The sequence below is a fragment of the Tiliqua scincoides genome, chromosome 4, assembly GCF_035046505.1.
Source record: "Tiliqua scincoides isolate rTilSci1 chromosome 4, rTilSci1.hap2, whole genome shotgun sequence".
Taxonomy (NCBI): domain Eukaryota; kingdom Metazoa; phylum Chordata; class Lepidosauria; order Squamata; family Scincidae; genus Tiliqua; species Tiliqua scincoides.
The window spans coordinates 37,306,778-37,332,297 of record NC_089824.1 but is presented as its reverse complement, the minus strand read 5'-3'; the positions used below and the strand labels follow the sequence as shown (position 1 = coordinate 37,332,297).

General features: G+C 43.0%; 2 protein-coding genes across 2 annotated transcripts; one reads left to right on the top strand and one right to left on the bottom strand.

Moving 5' to 3' along the window:
• The first annotated feature begins 219 nt into the window (after positions 1-219).
• Positions 220-14,062, top strand: TERF1 (telomeric repeat binding factor 1). The gene is made up of 9 exons (XM_066624404.1): positions 220-388; positions 586-681; positions 4,442-4,572; positions 4,837-4,923; positions 6,873-7,022; positions 8,434-8,543; positions 10,761-10,861; positions 11,775-11,854; positions 12,449-14,062. The coding sequence occupies exons 1-9, from the start codon at positions 220-222 to the stop codon at positions 12,605-12,607; spliced, it is 1,083 nt and encodes a 360-aa protein (XP_066480501.1). The 3' UTR covers positions 12,608-14,062.
• On the bottom strand, positions 13,578-25,520 carry SBSPON (somatomedin B and thrombospondin type 1 domain containing). The gene is made up of 5 exons (XM_066624403.1): positions 25,292-25,520; positions 19,366-19,560; positions 18,258-18,348; positions 16,714-16,893; positions 13,578-13,907 (listed from the first exon to the last, which is right to left on the bottom strand). Exons 1-5 carry the CDS (start codon positions 25,518-25,520, stop codon positions 13,790-13,792), a joined length of 813 nt encoding a protein of 270 aa, XP_066480500.1. The 3' UTR covers positions 13,578-13,789.

Below are 25,520 nucleotides of genomic sequence, written 5' to 3'. Positions count from 1 at the left end.
AGCTTCGAGGGGCACGTGCACCTTCGACTCTACCCCGCAAATGGCGGCGACTGTGTGGAGACCGGAAGTTATGGGGCGCGCGCGTAGCGTCGACTACCTCTTAATCTATGCGTAAGGGACGTCAAAACAAGGTCGACCCATTGGAGAAACGCGCTTGACGCCGGGGGCGTGGCCAAAAGGACCGTTGGCTTCAGGGGACGGAGCGCGCGCGGTTTGAAAATGGAGAGCGAGGCTGTGTCTGGTCCCCAGAGTCCCGTCCCCGGCTCACTGCCTGAGGCGGAAGCGGTGGCCACCGGATGGATATTGACCTTCGCCTGCCGCTGCCTGTGCCGCCATTTCTGCGAGGGCAGCCGCCGAGACTTCGAGAGGAACCGAGACCTGGCCCTGGGCAAGTGGCGGCGAGCGAGACATCGAGTGTCGCGACACTTGGGAAGGGAGATGGGCGGGGGAAGGGGCCGATGACGTCACCAATGGCTTCCTTGTCCTGTGCTGCCATGCGCTGCACTGCAGGGCGCCTCTCCCCTACTGGCCATGCGGTGGCGCTGCGGTAGCAGCATTCATTGCCCTGCTCCGCTTTCCCCGCAGCTGTGATCAAGGGGCTGCCCGGCGTGGAGGCAGGTCAAGCGAAGACAGCGCGCCTGTGCCGGCTCCTGGCCTGCGTGGCGGAAGGAAAGTCGCCTGGTAAGCTCCTGCTGGACTTCGTCTGTACGCTGTGGGTGCTCCCGGTAGCCAGGGAGAACTGGGCCTGCTCCTGCCCACTTGCTGGCTGGCTGGTGGTTCTGCAGTGCCACAGTGAAGGTGCTTTCATTTACTTCACTCCTTCCTCTTGGATGCTGCTGGGGCAGGAAGGACTGGGCTGGGGAGAAGATACAGGAAGAAAGTCTTTGCCCAGCGTGTGGTTGGCCTGTGGAACTCCTTGCCACAGGACATGGTGCTGGCGGCTGGCCTAGGTGCCTTTCAAAGACACACTGGACAGATTTCTGGAGGAAAAATCCATCATGGGTCACGAGCCATGATGGGCCTGTGCGGCCACCTGGTTTTAGAAGTGGGCTGTCTTGGAGCGCCATGTGCAAGGGAGGGCACCGGCATGCATGTGTCTTGTGTGAGGCATCTGGTGGGCCACTGTGAGATACAGGAGGACTTTAGCCTCATTCATCAGGGCTCTTCTTATGTTCTTGTCAATCACTGGTTTATTAGCTATTAAAATAGTGATGGATAAAAGAAGCAAAGCAATATTTTGTGTCTCTTCACTGCTGGGAGTCCTTGGGTGGCAACAGGTGCACCCCCAAGGGCCAAGGTCCTGAGGTGCCAGTTGCAGAACTGGTCAGCATTAAGAGTTTTTTAAGCATCTCTGTTTATGCTAGAAAAAGTATAATGTGCCTGCTCTTCTCCAACTTCCTTTATCTTGCTCGCTTTCCTTAAAGGGACCTACTGTCCTCTTCCCCCATAAGGTGGCATGCACATAGAAGTTCAAGACATTAAGCAAAAACAGGCTGCATGAGGATATAGCATGGTAATAACTTGCCAGTGGGAAAGCCATATTATTGTAGATCAAACTGAACACTGACCATACCACAAGAGTTGAAGTGTCCACATCAGAAGTCTAGACGAAGGGTCTAGACACACTTCATATAGAGTCTATACAAATGTCTTCTGCAGTGGCAGTACAGGAGGGAAGTAGTTCATTCATGTCGTATTTGTCCACATATCCAGTCACTCAGAAGAGATTTGTGGTTGCTGATGAGTATCTAATAACTGTTACTGTAGAACTCTGAATATAGATATTGAGATGCACAAGTTTAATGTTTCTTTGTTCTTAAAAAAACCCATCTCTTATAAGAGGTATTATTGCATCTGTAAAACTGGAAACACATTTTTAGAAAGGTCATGCCCCCACGATTAAATTAGTCATTCTTATATATTTTACTGAACAATAACATTCCAATAATTTTTTCATGGTCCCCTTAGATTAAGAGAAAAAACAGCTGTGTTTCCCTTGGAAACTTAAAATATCCTGCAGCACCTCTGTGAGTTTATTGCAGCGTCCTGGAGCGCAGTGGTGCATAGTTTGAGAATATGTTGTAGTGCATACTGCAGCCATAAAACTTAGAGTTTCTAAAGGTTTTTTCTGACTTTTTTTTCTTGTTGTTGAAAAGCAGTATAAATATTCTTAGTAATGTGAACGAATACATTATTTGCTTTGCAAAATTCTATCTTAATGGACGATGCTAATACGGCTTAATATAGGATTAGATTAAGGTTTCAGGATTTCTTTTGAGCCGTGACTTTTGGGATATGAATTCGAAATGCACCGTTGCTGAACATATGAACGTACTTTCCAGAAGAGTGCCTTCCCAGTTCAACTGCAGAAATGCCTCATAACTTAGTGGAGTATGGGCCAAATGAGACCATATACAATTGTGCTATTTTGCATGCAGGTCCCATGTGAGTCCTTTGATTTGAATCTGCCTCATAGGAAGGAATTTTTAACTTCTGCTGTGATCCTGATTACTGATCAACCCTTTTCTTTTGCCAGTGCTATTTTCTAGGGGGAAAGGTACTCTTCCATTTGTGTCAGTGGGAGCAACTATTCCTTGAAAACATGGAAGGATTAAAGTCTACTGCCATGTTCTCAGTCTGAATCAGGGAAGGGTATATACTACTTGCATATAGGGTGCCTTCGGCTGTATTTTTGTTCATGCCAAGAAGCTGTATTGTCCTCTCGTGCATCCTTTCCCAACAAGAGTTGAAGTGTCCACATCAGAAGTCTAGACCAAGGGTTTCGAACACATTTCATATAGAGCAGTGTTTCTCAAACTGTGGGTCGGGACCCACTAGGTGGGTCACGAACCAATTTCAGGTGGGTCCCCATTCATTTAAATATTTTATTTTTAATATATTAGACTTGATACTACCATGGTATGTGACTTTATTTGGGGAAATGTTACAGATATTTACTTTTAACAAGCTACTATGTATATTTTTCTTTAACAATGATAGTAAATGGGACTTACTCCTGGATAAGTGTGAGCAGGATTGCAGCCTAGGATTACTAAAAATTTTCCTGCTGGATAATGTCACTTCCTGCGGGTCCTGATAGATTCTCATTGTAAAAAGTGGGTCCTTATGCTAAATGTGTGAGAACCACTGATATAGAGGAACAAAGTTAGTATTCATTGTGCCTGCTGAGGGCCGGAAGTGCTGTTATAGTCAAGAAATACTTAAAACCACTCAATTTATATATCAGCGTATCAATTATAACCTCACTTATGTATGAACTGTTACACAAATTGGTTTGATAACTAACTTATAAACCATTCAATTTATATATCGGCTGATCAACTCATAAACTAGAGAATCAATTTATAACCTCAATTCATATTCAAGAAATCCATTACATAGAGAGCAAAAGATGTCAACTGCAGCAAGGCAGTAAACAGGGTAAAATTATTTAGCAGACCCTTGCAGAGAAAATTCAGGAGGTAAAAGTGACCACAGCTATAAATCATCCCTCAACAAAAAAAAAAACTAGGCGACTTTCTCTGCCTTCTTTCTCTGAATAGCTTCTGTTGAATTCCCTGCCTCTTGCTGACTCTATCTCCTTTCTTTATCCACGTGTTCACAAGAGGTTTGACTGATTCAGCAGGCTAGTGCAACTAGCTAAAGACCCAGAGAATGCAAATTCTGTTCCCCACTGGTGTCAGATAATATTATGTTTATAAAAATGGGAGAAAACAGCACTTAGCCAAAGACACCCCCCCCCTTAATGGCCATGGCTATGTGGCCATCAGAAAGCTGTTAGTGATTTACAAGCAGCATTGAGGAAGGGAGCCAGGAGCAGGCAGCTTAAATGTGTCTAAGGCTGGCTGAACAACCTCTGATTCTGAGCTTATCAGGGGATTAGCATTCTTCTTCCTCAGCTCCCTCTGCTTGCCCAGATGACCAATTGTAACACAGAGATAAGTTGTTGCTGCTGAAGCTGCCTGCTGGCTGTCAGAGGCCAGGAAACAAGGCAAGTAACATGTGGACCAGATAAAAAGGTTCTGTGGGCCCAATCCGGCCCACTGGTCATATGTTTGACACACCAGGTCTAGACTCTAGCAGTTCACTAGAATTCTGGTTTTGCTAGAATACTCTGTTGACATTTTAAGAACTAAAATTGCATTCAGTATAATAGTTATTAATCTTGAAAATTGTGTCCTGCATTGTCTATAAACTGAAATATGATTCTAACAGTGCACTTAATTGGACGTGTCTAACTTAAAGTCTTAAAACTTCACTTGGGCTGCCTTTCTTCTCTCAACAAAGAGTTTAGTGCAAACAATAGCATTGTAAGGAGCTAACTTCCTGAATGTTAATGGTGAACTATTGTATATAAATACTTGTATTTTCTGTTCTTGGGTATATTATCATTGGCTATTCTCCATTATTTCTTCTTAAGAATCTCATTTTGAGGATGATCAGAGGATTTCACCTCTTGAAAAAGCTCTCTCAGTTTGGATTTCACTCCAAAAAATGGAAAGGAAGCAAGATAAGCTACATGAGGACATCAAAAGCTTAATTCAGATTCAGGTCTGTGGATTCTATGGAGATATTAAATTGAATGTTCAATGCATGAAACAGGTGGCTAAACTAGAAGAAAAATGATAAAAATAAATACCACTTTTTCGTTTCACCATATACTATTACTGACCAGTAAAAACAAGACAAAATCTCATATATAAAAATATATAACATAAAACTGTTGAAGTAACTTTGTTACCATGTTTTGAAAATTACAATAATAAACACCTTTTATCAGCTCAGAGTTGACAGACAGATCTACTTTCTTTCCAGGCTGTAGCAGTATACATGGAAAAAGGGTATTTTAAAGAGGCTACAGAAGTTCTAGAAAGATTGTTTCCAGAGTCTTGCTCAGATGAGGTAATCTTGATTTTCTTTAGTGCTGGTGAATTGAACTGGTGAATGCTAAGCTTAGTAAAGTTGGTGTAGTGTGTTCTGGAGCAAATGCATCAAATCATCCTAAACATTAATTATAAGCTTGGTAAACCTGCATAACTTTTGTCTCTGAAGTTATCACTTATTTTATAAGCAAGCAACACTAAAGCCAGTACAGTCCTGCATTGCTTAATGACTGGCACTCCCATCATCAAGCAAGGCTTGACATTAAACATAGCCTCCAAAGCAAAGGGGAGTATGCTTCCCTCACCTCCAGAGGCTTTTCTGAGTCACGCCAAAGCTCAGACTGGCCGAAACGGCCAAGAAATACTACTTAGTTTCCTCAGGAAACTGGAAGTGACATTTTTGCCTTATAAAGCAATGTATGGCTGAAACAGCCAAAAAGCGTCAGTTACAGTTGCCTTATAAGGCAAAATAGTCACTTCAGTTTCCTAAGGAAACCGTAAGTTGCATCTATTTGGCTGTTTCAGCCATTCTGAGCTTTGCAGAGGCAGCATGCTGCCTCTGCAAGGCTCAGAAAAGCCTCTGGAGGTGAGGGGAGCACAGTTCCCCTTGGCTTTGGAGGCTTTGGAGCCTTGCTTGACAACAGGTGCCAGTCTGCATCCCAGTCGTTAAGCGATGCACAGCTCCCCTCTGCTTCAGAAGCTTTGGGGGGAGGGGGACAGGGAGCAGCAGTGGCTGTTGCATATGTGGCCCATTGCAGGTCAAAACATTGCTAAGTGACGTTCACCTGTATAGTGAATTCTCAGCTTAATGCACCAGCAGGGGAAAGGTGTGTTAGAGCCACATGCCTCCTTCCCCATAGTCCATTAACCATTCACCTTCTCCAAGTTGCCTTCCACCTTGGAGCACTCTCTTAGTGCTGCCATTCTGTTCTCTGCTAGAAATACCTTAATGAGGACACGCTGGAGGGTGGAAAAGCTATGCCAGAAGAGCTCTGTAAGGCATCTAAGTGTGTAAGGGACAGGCAGGATCTCTACAGACAGCATCCATTTCTGAAATCCATTTTAAAGAGGTCTGTTAACCCTGCAGTGCTAATGTAAATGCAAATATGTTCTTTGTGAATTTAGCCAATTTAGAAATATATGAATCTTGGAAAGCTTATCCAAACAATAGACTATGACCCTTCTTTTAACACTGCACATGCTACATCAGGACCCACACAAAATAAGGCAAGCAACTGGCTCCCTGTCTGTGACCCCCCTTGGTGAATTCTTAAGGCCCACCTAAGCCAATCAGAACTAGGAGAAAAAATGGGAGAATGCCAGTACCTTTCTTCTTTGCTGGCAACTGTTGGCATCAATTCAGCCTGTTGCAACTAGCCAGCCATGCTATATAGCTGACTTCTTCTGAGAGGTCCTCTTTTGGTGTGGCTTACTAGGAGAGTGAAAGCCTTGTGTGCTTTGGTACCAAAAGCAGAAAGGAGTAGATACAAGGATGAAAATGCTGGGAGTAGGAACAACAGAGAATTAAGTAAGGGAGATAGGAATGAGGAAAAAATATCTTAAACATGGCATTAAATAGAAATATTCTGCCTTACAGTTAAGGTAGCAGTATAGTCCTTAATAACAACCTTAGTTATTTGATTTATACACTGTTATGCTAGATACAACTGAAGAGCTGTAATGTGGTATCCTGTCCACAATACAAAGAAATACCTTCTTTGCTGGTTTTTTAATTTAAAATTCTTTGGAAGTTGTGTATATGCATGCTCCAGCACTGTAGCACACATCTTGAAGAAAAAAACATTGTAAAAAGAGAACTTGCAAAATTGTTAAAATTTGAGGCTAGTAAGGAGTATGTGGTTCATCTTTCACAGCCAAAGCACACTTCCGCTTTGTAAAAGTAAGATTTTGAGAATATAGTGGGCACACCATAACACTGATTGTATATTCTGGATTTTATGTGTTTAGCCACTGCGAATGAAGCTGGCTGCAGTAATAAAACGGAAAGATCCATACCATCAATTTCTCCAACACTTCAGTTTCAGTCTTTTGACTAAGAAAATAAAATCTTACATCAATACTTTCTTGAATGAAGAATCCAATAACTTCCTAATGGAGGTAAGCTGAAAGTAAGGGAAAATTGCACTGCATGAATATTTACTTGATTAAACCTGAACAAAGTTGTTTAATATTAAACTTCAAAGACAAAGCAAAATGCTCAAAATTATGATCTGAAAAAATTCAATATTTATAACTTAACAAACTATTTACCTTGCTAAATCAATGATTCTCTATCCTGAAAGGATTCACAATCTTGCAACACTACTATTAGCACTCTGTAGCTTCTCTTACAAGTGAACTAGTTGTTCACTGAAATGTGCTTGTTAAGGACTTGCAGAACTGTCTAAAAATGGTTATGCTCATGGATGCGTGTTTTTAAGACTACAGGTAGAGCCTTTTTATCCATGTTAGTTCTGTTCCGTGACTTGGCGCGATTAACAAAAAACAGGTTGTGCTAAATTCCATAGAGTTAAGCAAATAGGCTGCAACCTGACACTTCCGGATGGAAGTAAACTAAGGCAGCTGTTATCAATCCTCTCCCCTTCCACAGGTGGAATGCTGAGCTTGCTTGGGAAACCTCATCCTCTGTGTCCCAGGCAGCCTCCCTACAGCACTGCAGGTTCTCCTCTTTGCTGCTGCCGCTCCTGCAGCCCTCCCTGGCCACCGCCATCATGGAAGCTCTTCTGCCCCAGAGCATTCTGGGACTTGTAGTCTGGATCTCTGCTTACCCTCGCCTGTCTCTCCAAGGCTTCCCAAGTCTTGCTTGGGAAGGCTTGCTGGAGCAGGAGAGTTTGCATCATCTGGAGGGGGGGCAATTTGGCAAACACTCCCTGGTTTTTTTTAAAGCAATCCCCTCTCCTCCCCCTCTGTACTCAGCCCTCCTCATTGCCACCTGTCCTGCTTCTTTCACAGGTGGGATGTTGAGCTTTTAAGAGTCCAGCTCTATGCATTTCTACTCAGAAGTAAGCCCCATTCTAGTCTATGGGGCTTACTCCCAGGAAAGTTGAGAGAATTGTAGGCTAAATCTCACGCTTTGCTTGCTAGAAAGGCTTGCTTGTGTCAATGATAGCCTGCACCATCTGGGGGGGAGGAAATTTCGCAAACACTGGGGTTTTTTTTAAAGCAATCCCCTCTGTTGCTACTGCACCTGCCCTCTGCCTGTGTGTGTGAGAGGGAGACAGAGAGCTCCACGTGTTCTGGCTACAGAGGTTTTTGGCCCCCCTTTCCCTCTTCAGCCCCAGCTGGCTCAGGGACTCCAGGAATCTTACTGTTCCTTTGCAAGGGGAACCTCTTCCATGGCTCCAGGGCTATTTCCCTCCCTGGGCGAGGCGGAGCCTTTTTGCAGTGTTTTGGGCTACCTGGAAACTGGACAGCAGGGCAGGGCAAAGAGACAAAAAATCCGTGGATAAATAGGCTGCACCTGTAATGTACTTGTTTGTAGTTCAAAGCTGGCATTACTGTTTTGTAGGAAGCTGAAAAAGAGGTGGAAGCTAGAAGATCAGGAGGAATAACGGTATGCAGGCACTATGATGGTGTAAATGAAGCAAATAAAGAAAATGACTTGGAAAGCACACAAAGGTTGGTAACATCTTTAATAGCCTTGCTGCTACATTTCTTATTGTCATGTGCGTAGTACAGTCATCCCCCTGCCATATATGCAGAGATACGTTCCTGCTTCTTCTGTGTTTGCCCCATCTACTTGTGCATGGGCAGGCTGTTTTGTGTTTGTATCAGCCCCTGCATAATTTGAGACAAGACTATTACACTGTTACTTCTTTTTATGCTGCCTCAGCATTGGGACAGCAAATGGCAGGAAGCCTGCCTCCAGGATGTGTGGGTGGGCTTAATGTATCATGTTCTTCTCCCTTTCACTCCAACATTGCCTTGGAATCCTAATCTTTCCCTGCCCCGGACACCACCACTTGCATTCCAAATGGTTGTGCCAGAGAAACACAAGAGCAAAGAAGTGTGTAAAATCCCGTCATAGAAAGCCAAATGTAATAGAGTAGCAAAATATTTGGGCTGCTGTATGGGACACTGTAGCAAAGTTTTCAATCCAAGAAGGGAAAGTATTGCTTCAGCCCCTTCTCGCTTATCTCCTCACTTGAAAAGAGAACCCCTCCAAAGAACTGAGCTGCAGTGAAGAACTGGGCTGACTCAAAAATGCAATGCAAGTAGACTTTTCTTGTGGAAGGAAAAGTCTTGTGTCTGAGCGGGAAACTGAAACTGCCTATGGCCTAGTAGTGCTCAACCCATGGTACTTGTACCACAAGTGGTACTTGGGGTGGTGTCCAATGGTACTTGCAGGACCTCCAGGCACCCACCACCTTGCAATGAGACCAGCAGTGCAATGCGACAAGCAGCAGTAAGAGGCTCTGCTTAGCAGGAAGAGCTGCAGCATATGCTTTTCACATGCTCAAAAGAAACCTTTTTGTCCACCCTGCAAAGAGGCTCATTGCATCTGGCCTCCCATTCTGGAAGTAACTGGTGATATCACCAGTTATTTCCAATAGGTGGACCATGTGAAGTGGTACAGCATGGAACAAACACTGAGAAATGCTGGCCTGTTTCAAGAGTTGAGGGAGGGAAGTATTATGTCTGAATAGTGATTGTAATATACCTGATTCAGCTGAAATATAAATGTTGAGAAAAATCTCTTTTTATATTGAAGTTTCACTAACAAGAAGAAAAGGGATTCTTTAGTTAGAAAAAAATGGTGATAGAATTTTTTTAAAACGGGGTAAAATGTTGAGTACATCAAAATATTCTGTGGACAATGAGTGTTATAATTGCTTATACTTTGGAGTCAGTAAATTCTAGTAATCAGGGTAGGGGGCAGTGCTGTAAAGCTCATCACTAAGCCCAACATTCTTGGTTTTATTATTGGGAAATGGCCAATAATTTGGGAATAATTATTGGGAAATGCCTGCATAGGCACGCAGAGCCTATGAGAGGAATTTTATTAGGGTGTACAAAGCTTCTTTTGGAACCCTTCCCAGAGGTGGAGGGGCAATGGGGCAGGCAGAATGAGGGGCAAAATAGGGTAGGGGAAGCATGCTAGTAGCCACAATAGTCTTTGGAGCCCAGGTCTATTAGGCTTCTTGATGCAGAACCCAGGTCTAGCCAACCATGTGGCATTGGCAGCTAGATAAAGTAATATGGAAAACCAAACACACTCCCAAGTCTCTCTAAAATCTTTGAAATATATAAAATCCATTACAGAAAATTAGCGTCTTTGTATTTGGGTTCATACTAGAATGGACCAAAATGAACCTCTGTGGCAGCTGTAGCCCTGCAGCTGGGTCCCTGAGCTTCTGTATACTCCTTCATGGTTATGGGATCCACAAGCCAAAGAGCTAATGAGGCAGGCCAGTTTCCTCCTAGATTTCTCACTGTGTTGAGAAGGGTCAAGTATGTATTCCTGAACCCGATGCGTATAACTTGCTGCAGCAGATAATAGTGTATGCACGTGTTGCTCCCCAGCATCATGCGCAGGCATTGAGTTCACGTGAGATAGGAAAATGTTAGATCCCAGGAACTTTCTGGGCTCCCTTTCTGACCCTGGGCCTGGGTACAAATTACCCCCTTTACCCCCTCTCCTAGGCCCTGGCGGCATGTCCTTTAATGCTCTTATCTTCTCCAAAGTAATAGAGAACAGCAATGTATGTAAATACCTTCCAAAAAAGGAAAGTAATTGGTGGAAAGGTATAGAGAGAGTAACATTTTTCTGGCATGAATTCCAGAACAGTTAAATACTTTATTTTGTTCAATTATGTATAATTCATACCCTTACAGATCAGACAAACAGGCTTATTTTTTACCCACTCAAACTCTTGGGGTTCCTGGATTGGTACGTGTCACCCAGCAAACCAGAAACAAAAGGAGTGCTCTTCAAAGTAAGCGTACAAGTTCTTAAAACTTGTAGTATAAACTTGTAGAATCCTGCTTTGAATTCTGGACACATGCAAGTACTTAAATACTATGTATACATGGCCTGGATTCATTAGAACAATGTACTTAATACTTACTTTTAAAATCACAAACTGCTATGATGCGTTCAGATTGTGAATAATATTGTTCCTTTGTGTGGCTATGTAAATTATATATTAAAATATAACTTCTGTCTAGAAGTATGCTAGATTTCAATATCTCAGAAATTAAAGCAGTCAAAGGTAAGGTGGTACCATGTGAAGATAGCATACCCACTGTGAATTCTATAGATCTTTGGCCCTTAAGTATATTTTGCACTTAAATCCAAAATATTTATGCCATTGTAGTCACCTGTACTAGATTACACATGTGGTGCTGCTGTTGCATCCTATTTTAAATTTCTGTTACTGGTGATGTACTAACATGTATCTATTAGCAGCAATAGCAAAACTTGGGTCTTGCTGCTTTAATGCAGTTCAGATGTGTGTGATGTAGCAGAGTTTTGATGCTTTTATACCTGGTTGACAACTTGTCCTCTTGTTGCCAGGTATACAAGTGAACCCTAGATAAATGGAACAGCAATCTATTTATGTTGCTGCCCTCCCAGCTTCCCCATTGCTAAGAGTTAAGTGGTTTTTACTACCATTAACTTCTGAAAATCTCTGCTGCAGGTGAACATCCTGTCATAGATGTCAGGTGTCATCCTGTCCTAATGGCCCTTGCACAGATGCCCAAATGTTATCGTTAACTGCTTTGGTTCAGCTGCCATCTGCTTAAATCTTGTACTGACCTTCAGTAAACCAGTATTTAATCAATTAATAATAGAGAACTAATACATTGGGTTCAAAATACTTGTTTTGGCTTGTGCATCTGCATTAGGTAAGACAGACATGCAGGATATTGAAAATGGTCAGCAAGGTGATCAGTCTTCATTAAGTGGTGAGACTCGGAAGCGACAGGTATGTATCGGAAAGATTCTAAAACGAATTTTGGTAATGGTTGTAGTTCACTATCTCTATGCTCCATTTCACAAAAACAAACTTGCATGTTCATGTTTTTTTAACAATGAAAATTCTGATCAGAATTCTGGAAGGTTTTTTCTTTCCATAAATGACTTCATCTAGCCCTAGATAGATGCAATTGTTCATCTTTCCAACTCTGGGTCCACTTTTTAAAAGTAAAACTATATTGTGTCAAGAACTAAAGCTTGCTGTTAAGCTTGTTTCAGTGATTCTGGCTCTAAAACATTGACATAATATAGCTTTGTGAAGGCTGATACATGTTCCTGATTTGAAGTTCTGCCAAATACTGGGTTATAATGAAGGAGTTTCCCATTGAAGGACCCCATATCTCACCACTACTCCACCAGTAGCGGGAACAAAAATTCTGAAATGCTGCACATGTTTGAAATCCTACAAGATTGAACTCTTCCTATTCTAACAGTCATTTTGGTTCCTGTGAGCTTGAAATTTTCTTCTCCTTTTGGCAGCTAGGCAGGAGAAGAAAACTGTGTGTGCGTGCGCACATTCACAAATGTGTTTTTCTTTCTAAAGCGCTGGAGTTGGGAAGAAGATAAGAAACTGAGAGAAGGCGTAAAGAAGTTTGGAGAAGGAAACTGGATTCAAATTCTTAAACACTACGATCTTGCTCATCGCACTAATGTAATGTTAAAAGACAGATGGAGAACTTTGGTGAGGTTAGGGATGGCTTAGCTGTCTATCCCAAACACTTTACCTGTTACTGACTGTGAAGAATTGCATTCCTGATTTAACCACACAATCTGGTAAGTGCAAAGAAAGTCAGTAAACCATACAATATGGGGTTTGCAAGGACTGTAGGTTAAAGGGATTCTTGTTCTTTAAACTGTATAAGAGTTAGCATCTCTGTACAACATATTTGAATGTGTGATTCTCTGGTCTAAAGTAAGGTCCAATTTGACAAAAGGTTTGAGGGATTAGTTCTTTTTTGCATATTCTTCGCCTTGTCCTATGACTTGTGAAGTTAAAGGCTATCAATGTTTTTAAAAAAAACCATCTGCATTTGTCAGTAGAGAAACTTTAAAATATACTAGGATACTTTCTGGTCTGACAGATTCTGATTTCTGGCTGAAATGTTAAATAGTTCTGGAGAAACCACAATGTGCACAACTGGGGTAGCTTAGATATGGTTCGTGGGAACTATGAGCTGAAACAGGAGTGCCAAACACAGATATAACAGTTAGCTATACAAAAAGCTAACAATAACCTACTACTTACAAATTAATCTTAACTTGGAAGTAACTTTTTGTTCTTGTACAGCATTAACTTTGACAATGAAGTCGGGTGCCCAGGTACTATGCCCTGACAACTTATTCTTACAGCTGCCCAACTACATGGCAAACTTTGTATCCATACAGTGAAGCAGTGCCAAGCAGCCTCTTTACCACTAATTCAAAGGAAGAAGATGGTGCACTGCCAGCTTATGTATTTTCTAAAGAAATGTGACTGGTTGCTGTTGGAACTTTAGTTTTTTTTTTCCCCAGGAACTGCCATTTTAAGTGATGTCTCAAGCGGTAGATGAATGCTTTGAGTCAGTTCAGCTATTAAAAGGTGTTTGCTTTGGACCTCATGAGCCACTAAAATGGGATAGAGACGCTTCCCTATGGACTTGTATGTATTTCAAAGGGCTTTTGTAAGTGCTGTGGACAATAAGCAAAGTAAAAATCTGCTGAAGCCAATTCTTCAGGCATGCTGTCTAATGTAATTGGCTCAATTTTAATCACTGAGGAAAAGACCATTGAGTATTATTCCAAAACTTAATTTTTTTAAACAATGTCAAATGGAGTTATGCAAGTCCAGTAACAGGAACTGCCTCAACGTCAGTTCAGCTATTAAAAAATTACATGGCTCAAGCTGCTACGTAAAAATAAAGCTGTGTACAAGAGGGCATGAACATTCTTCCACTTGCTGAACTTTCTTCCATGTTCCATGGCATAAGGGATTGCCAACTGCTTGCCAATGAAGAAGTTTATTCCTAAAAGGGAACAGATTTAACAGGCGTCAGATCATAGCTGTGCATTTGATAACAGTTGGTTGAGCCTTATGAAAAGAGCTGTTTCAATGTTGAATAAATCTTAAATGTTAATACTATTTGATTGCTCTTTGTATAGTGCCTATATTAACAGTAAACAGAGTGACTGCATAATGCTTGTGTGTTAATATGTGTGTTCTATTTACTCATCTTTGGGAACATAGCAATTCTCTTATATTGATATAGCAATTCTCTTATATAGAACTTAAGGAATCTAATTTAGATATCTGAACTTGCAGGTAGTCGCATCATGTATTTGCAGGGCGTAGTCCATCTGCCCTGATTTTTGGACAAGCATGGTAGCACTGGTTTGTGAGATGCAAAGAAGTTGTGGGATAAAAGAGCCAGTACAGTATCCAATAGGAGTATATTTGTGTTCTCCTCCAACTCATAAAAATGCAAATACTTGTTTAATACAAATGCAGTCCCCCATAAGCTGCTCTACGGCCCATTTTGTACATTACATAACAAAAACAGTATTACCAAAGAATATATAGTCACTTGGAAGTGATTATTTTATAGAAACATTTCTTCAGTGTTTCAACCACTACAGAAATGTGTTCATAATTGTTTGTTACATAGATGTTTCAGCTTAAGTACAGGTTAAGAAGTACAAGTTCCAGAGGTCTGTACTTAAGTAGAATACTACTTGTACCTGTAATAAATACATTGCATAGCTTTGCTTTAGTATCTTTAATTTGGACTGAGACAAGAACTTTATATGTAGTAGTAAAATTATGCAATTTTGTACAGATTTGCTTGGAAGTAAATTCCACTATGTTTGATGGGACTTACTCTTGAGTGCAGCTTGACTGCAGCTTAAGTTCTGCCATGAACTTAAAAACTGAGCCCTACATGATTTATTCTCTACCTTCTGAAACTGACCAATGAGGTCTTTGGATGCTTCCGAAGCATAATGTGGCTAAGCCTGAGGTATTCAATCTGTGTGTCCAGCCTCCCTAGTGAGGTGTGGCTAGCCTTCAGGGGCATGGCCAAGCATCTTGGGGAGAGAGGTGGCCAGCAGCTGCTCTGCTGTTGAGCTCTGCTCAGCTCAGCTGCACTGGCTGCCTCCTGACTTGCTGCTTTTCCAAGGCTGAGAACGAGGTGGGTGGGGCAGTGTGAAACATGGTGGGGGGAGGTGGGAGAGAAGGTTGGCTGGGCAGGCAGAGGTGCTGCATCTCATCATGGAGCTCTCTCCATGTGCAACTTTCCCCAAGGACTACATTTCCCAGTGTGCCCCTTGCCCTGGGCATCCTAGGATTGGTCAATGCTGGAGGAGAGAAGAGTGTGCAGGAGCTGTATCTCATCAGCACAGGGATGCTCCTGGCAGGCTTCAAACTGGAAAGGAAGAGTAAGTACAGGCAGTGCAGTGCTTTCCTTTGCTCCTAGTGGGGGGGGCCAAATGCCCCAGCCTGCATCCCTCTGTCCTGCCTGGGGGAACAGGGGTGGCATCTGCATGCTGGGTGTATGTGTGTGAGCAGCCCCTGTCTACTTTGGGGTGAGCTGTAATCTTACTATATGTGGCTGCAATCCTTTCCACACTTTCCTAGGAGTAAGCCCCATTGACTCAAATGGGGCTTATTTCTGAGTAGACCTACATAGGCTTGGGGTCTGTGGCAGCTTAACCCAGGATCTTCACCTTTCTCTTCCCCCCCTTCAAAAAAAAAAAAAAAGGCCACTCTTGACAGCTTTGTCTCCAAAAATTGATTAAAAATAAAAATCCCCATTCTTTTTCAGCCATTTTAGCCCCTTTTCCCTCCTGTCTCTTTTTTTTTTTGGGGGGGGGGGGGGTACTATATTGGCTGCTATTGTAAGACAAAAGGCACAATCCTAGCTAGGTCTACTCAGAAGTAAGTCCTATTGTGTTCAATGGGACTTGCTCCCAGGAGAGTGGGGTTAGGATTCCAGCCAAATAGTCTCTGGGTCTCAGTTTGCATCAGTTTGCAATTAGCAGATACACACAAAACAAAGTCTTCCCCTCCCCCAGCAGATTCATCACTTCCCCGCTCCCTTTCCAAAACCCTCCACATGTGCTGCTAACAAACGTGGGGCACAATCCTAACCAGGTCTACTCAGAAGTAAGTCCTATTTTGTTCAATGAGGCTTACTCTCAGGTAAGTGTGGTTAGGATTGCAGCCTGAGAGTGCTGGCAGCCTTGTTTCTAGTGTATAATTTTAACACCTTTATCCCCATTTTGGGGGTAAATGAGGTGAGGTGTTGTAATGGGGAGCCGTGGCCAATGGCTACAAGGATCAGGGGAAGTGCAAGCCAGAAAAGTTCGTGAACCACTGGGCTAAGCAATAGAGAATGACTAGAACCATTCACTCAAGTAGAGGCTTTGTCTTATGAGTAGACTGTGTCTCCTTCCAGCTCAGTGCAACTGGAAAGCTGAAAATTCAGAAGTGGGGCTAGTGGGCTTGCTGAACCAGTTAATGGAGCTATCTGGATCATCGCATGCTAAATAGCAGGACAGTAGAAGTTGTGATGAGTGTCCTTAAGAAATCTTACTTTTAAATTCAGGGAAGGGGGAAAGAAGTTAAGCTACCTAGTCCAACCTTAAATTAGAAACCATCTGTTGTGAGTTTTCATAAATAAGAAGCAAGTATTTGTATACAAACTGAGGGATGTTCTTAAGGTGAGTTATGGTGTAGATTAGTGGTACAATGGTAACAGCAGTTTGAGTATAGGATATTGAGTAAGTTAAAAGCAATTTGTTGTAAAGGTCCTCAGCTAAGAGATTGTTACTTACCCATCAGCATCAACACCGTCTCCAGAACAGTGACTGCTACCAGAGTGCATTGCTGGAGGTTGACATGTTACACACACTGTATATCCTTCTCGTAGATACTGCATCCATCGAGCATATGGGCGATTCTCCACAGAACAATGTGGAGAAAGTGATTCAGTTCTAAATTCCACACAGTAGCTTCTGTAGGAGATTAAACAAGTGAATGTAACAAACTTTACTAGACATGCATTTAGCATATTTAATGTATGATTATAGCATAACTGGAGCCTGCACAGCAGTTAACAGATAAGACATAGATCCATCAATAGTAAAGCAGATTAAAGATTTATGTACTTATTGGCTAAACTGGAGAGTATTTTGAGCATACTCAAAAGTAACTGCTGCTGAGTGCAAATGTAGTCTATCAACTATAGCCTTATGACTATTGGATTTCTTAATATTGCACCATGAAGAACAGGTTAAAATCACTGACTCCATTTTGCAGCATTTGTGGGAACAGAGCTAACTGGAAGGCTCCTTATGAATTTCATGACAGTCAGATGAAAAGCAAGATAATGGACCTAGAACTTGAGGTCTTGTTAATTAGAAATTCTATACAGCTGTGATTCTCCAGCTGGTTGTGACCAGAGTGAGTGACTGGCAGTAGTCTGCTGAGATCATTTTCCAGAAGCTCTAACTACTCCAAACCACTGGTTGGCTAAAACTTGAGTTTAATGTATATAAAACCCTAGAGTTGGGAGTTTCTTCTTTGTTCCAACACAGACATCTGCTAGTATCAGCTGTGGTAAAAGTAGAGGTGTAACTCTTTGCTTATGCTCAGAGGTTAGAAAGATCCAGGGGAACATTAGGGATAAGCAAGCTTAGGAGCTTAACTTTGTTTAGCATATTTTGTGTGTGCGTGTGTCATATTTATTCTCTGAAATACCTAAATGCCTTTTGAGAAATATTTAACTTTAATTCTACTCTTTATATAAACTATTTTATAACAGACTTGTGTCTGTGTGAGTATAAAGGAACTGGGTTTCATCTAGTCTGGCCTAGGCCACTCAATCTGCTATTAGAATGAACCAGAGACTTGAAGTCTGAGTTCCTGGAGTTCATAGGGGGCTTAGAGCTTGCAGAAGCTGGAAGGTTAGCTCATAGGACTTCATCCACTTGGGCTGAAGGACTGGCTGTTTAGAAGGGATGGTGGCAGCATACTAGAGGGCAGTTGTCCTGAGGACTTAAACATACACCTGTTGGCATGTTTGGCTAATCAGATTTGTTGGTACAAAAACCATTGCAAACTTTACTAATCCTTTTCTCTACAAATCAGACACTGAGGTTAAGTTAGAAATCAAAAACAAGAGACCAACAATAAAAGCTTTATGGAGAAGAGAGAGCAATGGATACAGGAGACATCTAGTACTGTATTCTATCCTTGAGCAGTTCATGTACAACTCTAACATTTCTTTCTTGTTTTATGCATAGCTATCTTATTGACTGAATGGTCCTCACATTTTTTATTGATTGAATGGTGCTCACATAGGAGATAAACTAATTACCCAGAATCGTCTGTTTCAGAAGCCCAGCGGAGATTTGCAGCTTGCTTCGTCCTTCCTTTGTTATATTCAAAAGTAGTTATGAAAGCAGGAACTATGATGGAGGAAGAAGAAAGTGTGCATAGAATCGCTATCTAAGACTTGTGTATAAGGATTTCATTGCTCCAACAGTATTATAACCAGTGGTGCTCTGCCAGAACAGCAGTGTAGGTTGGCTGTATTCAGTAACAACTATCTCCAGATGCAAACCTATTGCATACCACATGTTCTGGCAGAAAAGTGATGTAGTAGCAATTAGGCCACTTGCATACCATCCTACAGCATATGGGCAGCCACAGAAGAACAGCCCCACTGAATCAGGCCATAGGCCCATCTAGTCCAGCTTCCTGTATCTCATAGTGGCTCACCAAATGCCTCAGGAACACAAGACAACAAGAGACCTGCATGCTGGGGTCACAAAGCCAGCAGGCAAAACTCTGTGGCCCAGTGAGGACCTAACACTGATGCCTAGCAAATTATGGTTTGAAAGCCTTCTTCATGAATACATGCCCATTCCTTCTTCCCTTCCCCAAAGCAATCGCTACCATCCCAGCATTACTTATAATTTTACATGTTCAATGATACCACCAAATTATAATTCCTACCACAACAAGTGATGGTAACCATGGTTTGAAGTAACTTTTAAAAACTTGGTTATGAGAACTTATTTTCCATTAACCATGATTTGCACTGAAATGCATGCAATACAAAGCTATTAACGGCAGGTAGAGGAAGAAGGGAAAATCACTCAGCATAGTTCCTTACTGATGTTTTAATTCTCTCAGCAACCTATACCAGATTCCATTATTCCTGAAGCCATAGTCTTGTATTGGCGAAAGGAAAATTATGGTTCTGGCTTTCAAAAAGTTTTCCCCTGGTCTGTATTTTCTCACTCTTGAGTAACTGACAAGAAAGTTAACACTATTAAAGTATCTTCGGTATCTTTTTGAATATGTACCACAAAGAATGGAACCATAGCCAGTTATCTCAAAAATGTATTAAACAATTCATTTTTTAAAGGATGCAAGCTATATAAATTAATCATACAAAGTCAAATAGTCTGTAGATGTACCGTGTTCATCCCCACAGTTCTGCCCCTCGTAAGTAGCATATTCCAAACAACCAGCTTTCTCTTCTAATGGAGGGCAAGGCTCCCCACCATTTTTGGGTTCCTGCTGTATGATGCGTGTACGCATTCGGAAGTTAGGTTTACACTGCCCTGCACAGCCGCTCCAGTGACTCCATTCCCCAACAATGCATGGAAGAGCTATAAAGAAATGGTAGAACATTAGCACTTAATAATGAAACCAGTTGGGGGTGTTGAAGGCCCTACACTGAATTATTTCCCCTTTCTCTGGCTGGTTCAGATGTAATGCTCAATTATGGTTTGTTTTGTCTGCATACAAACTGTGGCTTGTTTTGAGTCACCAAATCACAGTCTGAAACCATGCCAGGAACTGAACCTGGTGCCTTCTGCATGCAAGTGTGTACCTTACCATTGAACTATGGCCCTCCCTGTTGACTACACCAAAAATATTAGCTTAATTTTTTATAATGTAGGATGAAAAGAGCAGATAAGTGGAAATTGCTTTTTAAACTCTCTCATTCTGTTTCATAGACTGCCTTTTGAAGATTCTGCAGGGTGCCCCACCTCATAGTTGCAAGACTCTCCCCTCTTCAACAATAACATTCTCTGTACTTACAGTCATTCTTTAATTGGTTTTCCCCTGAAACACTTTGCTAAAGATCATACTTGAATATCCAAACTTTGAACATGATTGCCTGTCCATCTGCATTTTTCAGCACACAGAGAGAAAGTCACAACCAGCAAAAGACTAAAGGCCTGACAATAACAGGAGAAACACATCACTGATGTCTTGGACCACCCACAAGGAACTTTCCATTCCCTTATTCTCCCAGCTGATGGGAGTGGAAGCTGCTGAGCAAACACTTTATACTGGCTTGGTCACTGGCAGGTTTCTGGAGGCTCTAGGGCAAAACTCTGTACTGGCCTTCCATGGCACACCTGATGGTTCACTAAATGTTACTACTGCCACCCAAAATTGTAACTTGGGCAGAGTCTGAGGGGCACATGCCCTGGGCACTACTGCAGGAGGGGAGCCTGACCCCAGGCTCCACCTAGTCATCTCCAGGTTCTCCCCAGTGGGCAGAGCGCTGATGTGGGCAGGGCACAGTTTCTATGGTGGTTCCCAGTCTCCACAGAAGCCATAACAGGTGTGCAAAGCCAGCAGCACTCTTCACCCCAGGGAGAGCCCAGAAGTGACACCATGAGGCATTGTGATGTCACTGCCCTGGGTGCTGGGGTGATTCATGTCTCTGTTGCCACCAATTCTGAGAGTTGAGGGATCAGCCTAGCCAAACGGGCCCTCTGATGTATTCGTGTCCTTGGTCAGTGCCTGATCTGGCTACAAAAGTATGGTCACAGGGCTTCCCCTCTCTAGGTGGTACAGAGAGACAACCTCTTATACACACCCTAAGAACCAGGACTGGGAGGAGTAAAACTAAGTGTTATACTCAAGGAGCTGTCACATTTCACTACTTTGGCTGGCTACAAAGCATTACATTACATATTGAGTACAATGTATACCTACAGGCTGATGATTTCTGTACTTTACATGGGTAAATATTAAGTGCATCCCTATGGATATACTTTTGGATGTGTGGAATTCAGCCTTGCTTTTTTTGGTCCAGCAGAACTGGTGTTGGCAAGTTTCTAGGAACTGAGAAGTGAAGAATCTCAAGAGCAGGAGAGACTGGGGGCCCAATTCTATCCAATTTTCCAGTGCCAGTGCAACTGTGCCAGTGGGGCATGTGCTACATCCTGTGGTGGGAAGACAGTCAGAGAGGCCACTTCAAGGTATGGGAATATTTGTTCCCTTACCTCGGGGGCTGTATTATGGCTGCACTGGTGCTGGAAAGTTGGATAGGATTGGGCCCTGGGGCAATAGTTGGGAGAAAAACGGATATGCAGCCTTTTCAGAACTGGGACCAACACCTGCAGCTGTAACCCAGCCCATAATTATGAAAGTAAAAAGGATGATGAATTTGCAGGACTCTCTCTCAGTTCACATTATGTAAAACTGAGCTTAAAATAGTATACAGTACTTTTTTTCTCTCTTACTAAGGCAATGGTTTTCAACCAGTGTGCTGTGAATGGTCCACAGGTGTGCCACAAGAGTTTGGGGGTGGGTCATATGTTAGAGCCATTAGTAGATGTAAGCCCCAAGCCAGCAGAGCAGTGCACCTTGTTAATTGTCTAAAAACTGATGGTGTGCCCTGACAATTTTAGCACCTTCTCAGTGTGCCCTGGGATTATAATAATAAAACAGATCAATGGTTCTTGAACTTTTTAGCCCAGTGCCCACATTTTAGAATGACAATCTGTCGGAACTCACCAGAAGTGATGTCATTAACCTGGAAGTGACATCATCAAGCAGGAAAAATTTCTGACAATTCTAAGCTGCCATCCTATCCACATTTACCCAGGAGTAAGCCCCATTGACTATCATTGTCTAAAGCATATACACTGTAGCCTGTTAAAAGTACAGATCTCCCCAAATGCCATCACATACCATGTTGGCATCAAGTCTAATATACTAATAATAAAACATTGAAGTGAATGGGAATCCACCTGAAATTGGCTTGCGACTCACCTAGTGGGTTCCGACCCACAATTTGAGAAACAGTGAAATAAACTTCAGCAACAACAGCAGAACGTAATTCTGCTTGTGTCTTCCCATTCACTGATTCTCTTAGACCAGGGGTCTCCAAACCCCGGCCCGGGGCCCAGATGCAGCCCACAGCAAGCCTCTATCTGGCCCACGGCCAGCCTCTTGTCCCCTGAAAGCCTCTGGCCCACTCAACAGAACATGACCAGAGCTGTGCTCTGATTGCATCTGGAGGGTGTTCTGAGGGCCAGAGAGGCTGAGTGAATGAGCCCACTCATTCATTTATTCATTCATCTAAGTTCCATCTCTTATTTATTTAAATTTTATATTTAAATTTTTTCCCAGCCCTCAGCACTGCACCAGATACTTCATGTGGCCCTCTGGCCAAAAAGTTTGGAGACCCCTGTCTTAGACAATTTCTCTCCTAGCCATTTCCCATACTGTTGTTCCTGCAGCCAACTCTGAAACTGAAATTACCCTGGCAAATGGAGGGGGGGGGGGAGAGGAAGGAAGAATCATTCTGGTAAAGGATTGGCAGGTGGGGGAGGTTTAAGTTTCCTTCCCACTTGTCAGTTTCCCCCCACTCATGCCTCTTTCACAGCTCCTGCAGTACGGTTAAGTGGTAAACATGTTTTTGGAAATCCTGTTTGCTTCATTAGGTCTGCCTTGAAACATCAAATGCACAGGGTAGCAATCTGGAACATTCTTGTTGAGCACCTACTCTGACCTTATTTTCTTTAATCCCTTCTTGTTTCTCTTCCTTTCCTAGTTATGCCTCCAGCTCCTTCCCTTTCTTATCCTTCCCCCTGCTTTGCCACTGTTTCGGCTACATGGCTGAACTGCTTTAATCCTTGGCTGGACTTCAGGAAACACCTGAAGCAGCACAGGAGCAAGTGAGTTGTGTTAGTTCCCACAGCAGCAGGTATAATGACTATCTCTGTGAGTGTGAGTGTGTGTGTGAGAGAGAGAGAGAGAGAGAGAATTTCATGGCATCTGGAATAATAAAATATTTTAGCTTCTCTGTTATGCAACAAATACAGGCTTATGGTACTGGTATGAGGCATTTAATAAAAACAAAACAGTGACCTACTCAAATAACCTATGTTATATGAGTGTTCCACCGTCTGAATGCATGGAGTGCAACTATTTTGGGGCCCAGTGTCACAGGGAAGCTACTGGTTGAAAAAAGAACCCAAATGTAATCCCATCTTCCCCATCAGCAACCAGACATTGAAAGAACTCGTGGGATCTGGGTTCTTGTAGCAGATTGGGTGACGAGGAATAATGTGGGGTCCCAACTCATGCATGGTGCCTCCAGCCTTATATACTATTTTTCCACCACAAAAAAGTTCTCAAAGTGATTGACATAGTAAAAAAAAAAAAAGCGTCCCCTGTCCCAAAGGGGCACTAGACTAGAAGAATTGCTAACTAGGATAAACTGGGACAGTTGCTCTCCCCCAGCTAAAAACTGCCACCAACACAAAGGTTTCTCTTTGCCCAGTGAGAAGGGGCTAACTATTGTTTTGATTTTCTTGTTTTAATTGTGTGTATCATATATTTATTGTAGGCTGATTTCTGCCATAGCTTACGGAAAATGTTATAATAAATAAATCAGCAAGCACCACTCCCCCCCCCCTGCCCCAACTTACTCTCCTTCTGCCTAGTAGCAAAGACCTGGCTTTTTCACAGGGCTCTCCATTTGTGGAGAGGGTGGCTGCTATTGCAGTTTGCTCTGGATAATTGTGGTTTTAACTGCTGTTGTGACATTCTTGCTTGATTATTCTTTATTTAAGACACTTATACCCCTTCTTTTCATCATAATTGATGTCTAAAGCAGCCCCAAACAATATTATATACCATTTTGAGTTTTTAAGATTGCAAACTGCATTGGGCTGCAGTTTGCATAAAATGTGGGTTTAAAAAAATAATTAAAAATTTCTTCCTTGTTAGATTGATGAGAAAAATTCAGTGCTAGGAAACCCCATTTGCCTTCAATTAGTGTTGTAGTTGTGCCAGACTCAGTTTAACAACTGATTCTGAAACAGAATGTTTCCAGGTTACGTTATTTTTGAGTTATCAAAATGAGCACATATAAATGGACTGGAAGAGGCCAGGTGATCATCATAGCCAGTTCCCCCTTCCTGGGGCAGGATCCTTCCCCCTCCAGCCTCCCTCCCCGCAGATTAATCCATATAATTCAGACTACAATGCACCAAACAGAGCAGAAACAAACCCAGTGCATCAGATCAAGATGCCTGCAGAGCAGATTGCTCAGCTAAATTGATGCCACACAGGAGAAAAATCCATGCATCTCATTTCAAATAACTTTATTTTTGGAGATGTAAACTGCGAGATCTCACACTTGACAGACACCCCTCTATACAAAGTCCCTGTAAAACAGCTCAAAAGAGGAAGTAGGAACCCATCTTGATATTTTATGAGGGTCCCTGCAGTAGGCAGGTGTAGCCCTTTGGCTTTCAGTCCCAGGCTCCAGCACCTCTACTAAAAATGTACTTTGAAACACAGAAACCAAAACTTGTAGAAATCTGAAGATGTTCTTGCATCTGTTAATAAACAAGTAGATACCAGGCACTCCTACTCTTTTGCTGACAAATTCAGTGGCAGTTAAGGGGGGCAGGACCTTTATTCAGGATGACTTGTGTAACATGAAAGCAACAACTGGGGCCCTGTGACACTCTTAAAATTTGCCAAGGAGGAATTCAGACATCCCCATCTCTCCAGATTGAGATGCTCTCTCAAATAAATAGCCTGAAGTCATCCTGAGTAATTTCTTGGGCATTTTTGTGCTGGCTTTGCCAGATAAAAGGATATGGAAAGTGAATTTTTTTTTTGTTTTCCACCCAAAGCCTCCTCCACAAGGCTTTTGCCTTTTCCCCTTGGGTTCAGGTGCAGATTGAGCCAGAGGTGTCCAAATCTGGAGGGGAAGAATTGGCAACTCAGCCCCAGCAGGTGGCCTGCTGCTTGGGCTTGACTGACAGCCCAATCCTATCCACACTTTCCTGGGAGTAAGCTCCACTGACTCTAACGGGACTTACTTCTGAGTAGACGTGCATAGGCTTGGGCTGAGGCACAGAAGCTGGTTTATTTCTTGGATTTGTACTCCGCCTTTCTCCCCGAAGGGCACCCAAGGGTTCTGCCAAGAGCGGCTCAGCTCTGGCTGACCAAGCGTCGTAGGAGTGGAGGCGGTGGCTCTCTGAGCACGTGCAAAGTGCTTTTCCATCACCAGCCCGCACTCTCACGCACGCTTCCCAGGCGAGGCGCGCCCCTCGCTGCCTGCCACTCTCCTACCTGGGCAGGCTTGGGCATAGTCCAGGCAGCAGTCGCCGGTCCTCCGGCACGCCTCGTCGCAGAAGCAGGTGCCGTAGGCGCGGGTGAGGCTCCAGCCGGTGCTGGCGCAGGAGGGGTCCCGGCCCGGGCAGCAGCGCCCGTCCTCCGCACAGCCCGCCCCCGCGCGCTGCCCCAGCGCCAGCAGCGCCACCAGCCCCACAAGGCCCGGCCCGGCCCTGGCCGCGTCCAT